Raw genomic sequence first — 3,816 nt, forward strand, 5'->3', positions numbered from 1 at the left:
TAATTAACTAATATAATATAATTAATTATCACTAATTTTTGAGTGTATTTATTTATTTATTTTTCATACTAAATCAAATTTAACAATATAATTATTATTATGTGTTAAGTTTAACAAAATATTTTTTAACATAAAATACAAAAGAACTATTTATATTTTATTTTGAGACAAATATAATATAATAAGTGGTATATATGTATATAAGTATTAATTTTTTTAAAAAAATTTGTGGGGGCAAATGCCCCCTCTATTTTAAACGTGGGTTCGTCTCTGGCTGTGAAGAAAGATGGGAGTTGTGAATAGGTAAGCGGCGATGGACTCAGCAACAACATGACAGGAGCTATGCGGTTTTTTGTGAAGAAGTCGAGAAGAAGAAGATTTTAGGTGAGGATGATTGAGTTTATCTTGCATGACTATAGAGTATAGACTAAAATTATGAATCATGTGTGATGTGAGGCAAATCTTAATTCTTAAAAAGTGTTTATATGTATACATTTGGGGTGGGTACACCATAAACCTGACGATACCTGTCTTGAGCAAAATCTGTCCCGACTCGGGTCAAGTTATTACCCTTTTCATCCGGGTATAGACAGGTCGGGTACCTGCGTATTCGAAAACTCCTACCAAGTCTAACCACGTATTGATACTCCTTTCATTAAGGGTTTATTGCTAGCCAATGGACTGCTATATACACAAGGCGAGATTCTAACTCCTAATAGTTGTTTAAGCGGACGAGTGAGATGATCACTTAACAAACTCAAATTGATTAAGATAAATACTAATTATTTTTAATATTTTAATATTAAAAATTTTAAGAGTTTGATTTTAATTATAACTTCATAAAATATTTATAATAATAATTGCTATATATATTATTTAATTTTTTAATAAAATTTTTAATATAATTTTATGTATTATCCGTACAAAGTACGGGAACATACACTAGTTATATTAATTCAGAGATTATTTCACGAAAGAAAAAAAAACATTTACATATAGATAATTAGATGTTATTATTTTTTTTTCTTTTCATCCGTCATTTTTACGCTTTTTAATTTGATTATGGAGGTAAAACTGATACTGAACTTGGATACGAAGAGAAATGATACTTAACATTGGTGTAGTGTCAGACACAACTTAAACTCAGCGACTTCTTAAATTTAATTTAAAAAGTAAATTAATAGAAAAAACAAACCATCCGATTTCATGTAAATCGTAAAAAAAATTTTTTTTTATCATGAAAAAATCGCAGGTCCGATTTATTTTAATGTGGGTTTCAGATCCTCCCTCCATACAAAACGATCCCTCTGATTTACTTCCAAAAACTTAAAAATAAAAAACTTGGAGGTCTGATTTCTTAATACAAAATCTAAACAAAAAGTTGTCCTACAAGTTGGGTGAATATCATGAGTAAGGTTGAGAATGATTCTAATCCTAATTAAAGGGTAGTAATATTTATATATTAATATATATTTATTATCTTTCTAAATGTGAATTAATAAATATTATGTATGTTAATGGGATAAAGGGATAGAATTAAAAATGAGAGACATGGCAATTAATATTGGTGTGTAGCTGAGCTGACTTTTGCCGTCTTACTCGTAATATATTTAATGCATTTGCCGTCAACTTTTGACTATTTAGCCTTTGCCCCTTCTTTTCTTTGCTTCAGTCAGCCTTCACTTCACACACTCCATATATAATTTTATTTTATTTAATTACTTAAATTCCCCTATTTATACTCTCACCATATTAAGTCTTTGCTATGCTATGCTTGGACTCTTGCATAGTACTACTCAAATTGAAATTTTCAACAAAAAAAGAAAAGAAGAAATTTGAAGCTATTATACTTTTGAGATCATGGGAAGACCACCATGTTGTGACAAAGAAGGTATCAAGAAAGGTCCTTGGACTCCTGAAGAAGACATCTTATTAGTCTCTTACATTCAAGAACATGGCCCTGGAAATTGGAAAGCTATTCCTTCTAAAACTGGTAATTAATAATAATTATTAGTATAATCATATATTTAATTTCCTCATTTATTTTACTTTATATTGTGTTTTGTTAAAGAAATTGGTACTTTCAAAGAATATATATAATTAAGAAATGGAAAGTTAAAGTTTATATTTGTTCCATTTTTTAATCTTTTAAGAACTAATAATTTGTTAAATGTTTATATAATCATATTGTGCTTTTATTTTCTGTTAAAATTTATATAATCTTTCAGGTTTGTTAAGGTGCAGTAAGAGTTGTAGGCTTAGATGGACAAATTACTTAAGGCCAGGAATCAAAAGAGGTAATTTCACAAACCAAGAGGAGAATATGATCATTCACCTTCAAGCTCTACTGGGAAACAGGTACACTCATATGTTTTAAATTTTGGGTCCAAGAACATACCTCTTATAAAATCTCAAATGTTCAAATAAAATTGTTTTTTTTATATATATATATATATATATAAAGGAAGATATATACTTATATTCAATCACATATAAATATGTATATATATAATACTATGATTCTAAAAACCTTCCTAAATATTAAATTAAATAAAATTTAAAGAATATTTTTTTATATCTTAAAATATTTAAAAAAGCAATGAATTCTTTTTTCACCTATAAGTGAATATGATGTGGAGAAAAAAGAATTATTTTTGGAAAAAATTTTAAGTTTGATATACATTCTTTATTTTTGAAAGAATTTGCCTAAATAATATTTGGGATGATATCTGAATTTCTTGACATGGTAATTAAAATTATGGTGCAGATGGGCTGCAATAGCTTCTTACCTTCCACAAAGAACAGACAATGACATAAAAAATTATTGGAACACCTATCTGAAAAAAAGGCTCAGCAAGAAATTGGAAGAAGAAAAAAAAGATGGGTCTTGTTTGGCAAATAATAATAATGATTTTTCATCTCAGAAAGTTGTTATGCCACGTGGACAGTGGGAAAGAAGGCTCCAAACAGATATCAACATGGCAAAGAAAGCACTCACTCATGCACTCTCACCACAAAACAATAATAATAATAATAATAATAATAATAATAATATTGAATCCTTATCTTGTTCTTCTTCTTCCAATTCCAATTCTAATTCTTGTTCATCCAATAATAATAATAAAGCAACACAATCTTTAAGCTATGCTTCAAATGCTGATAACATAGCTCGGTTGCTCAAAGGGTGGATGAAGAAGAATAATAATAATGACACTGCTTCTAGCAAGGAGGGCATTTTAGGAACAAAAGTTTTTGGTAATGAGGAGTGTTTGGAGTCTTCAAATAATACTACTTCATCATTAGAGTTTTCTCATTCAATTTATTCCCAACAAGAAGAGAGCAAGACTGAAGAAATTGGTCAAGTTTTGATGCCTTTCCATTTGCTTGAGAAGTGGCTTCTAGATGAGACTAATATTGAGAAATTTATTTAACTATCTTCATCATGCATGCATGTCACTGTTTTTTAATCAAGATTTTTTTTTTCTGTTGTTTTCTTTTTTCTTTTTTTTTTGGGCCTACATTGGAAGTGTGTATAAATATTTCTATATTAATCAATATATATCATGGATGCCATCTTAGATGCTTCACTATAAAAATTTGTTTAATTCTTTTTCCCATAATATTATTGTGGATTAATTATGACAAGTACGTTCAACAGTATTATCATCATGTTCAAATCTTCAGCATATATATCACTATTATTAGAAGAGATATGACATAATAATATCATATATATAACCAAAATTTCTAGCAGAGTTCAATCTTTAATTATTATGGTTCTCATTCTTCAACCCCGTTTCAATTAATTCTATGAAC

The 3,816-nt window shown here is 28.0% G+C and overlaps 1 protein-coding gene across 1 annotated transcript; it reads left to right on the forward strand.

Moving 5' to 3' along the window:
• Positions 1-1,714: 1,714 nt before the first annotated feature.
• Positions 1,715-3,585, forward strand: LOC107471149 (transcription factor MYB30). Its single transcript, XM_016090589.3, has 3 exons — positions 1,715-1,993; positions 2,229-2,358; positions 2,768-3,585. Exons 1-3 carry the CDS (start codon positions 1,861-1,863, stop codon positions 3,429-3,431), a joined length of 927 nt encoding a protein of 308 aa, XP_015946075.1. The 5' UTR covers positions 1,715-1,860; the 3' UTR covers positions 3,432-3,585.
• Positions 3,586-3,816: the final 231 nt, after the last annotated feature.

The sequence above is a fragment of the Arachis duranensis genome, chromosome 10 (genome assembly GCF_000817695.3).
Source record: "Arachis duranensis cultivar V14167 chromosome 10, aradu.V14167.gnm2.J7QH, whole genome shotgun sequence".
NCBI classification, from domain to species: Eukaryota; Viridiplantae; Streptophyta; class Magnoliopsida; order Fabales; family Fabaceae; genus Arachis; species Arachis duranensis.

Bases quoted from the DNA above. Each gene is read 5' to 3' on its own strand.
- LOC107471149 (XM_016090589.3), top strand. From the start codon at position 1,861: ATGGGAAGACCACCATGTTGTGACAAAGAAGGTATCAAGAAAGGTCCT. The intron at 1,994-2,228 runs GTAATTAATAAT...ATAATCTTTCAG, and splicing joins AGCTATTCCTTCTAAAACTG to GTTTGTTAAGGTGCAGTAAG. The intron at 2,359-2,767 runs GTACACTCATAT...ATTATGGTGCAG, and splicing joins CAAGCTCTACTGGGAAACAG to ATGGGCTGCAATAGCTTCTT.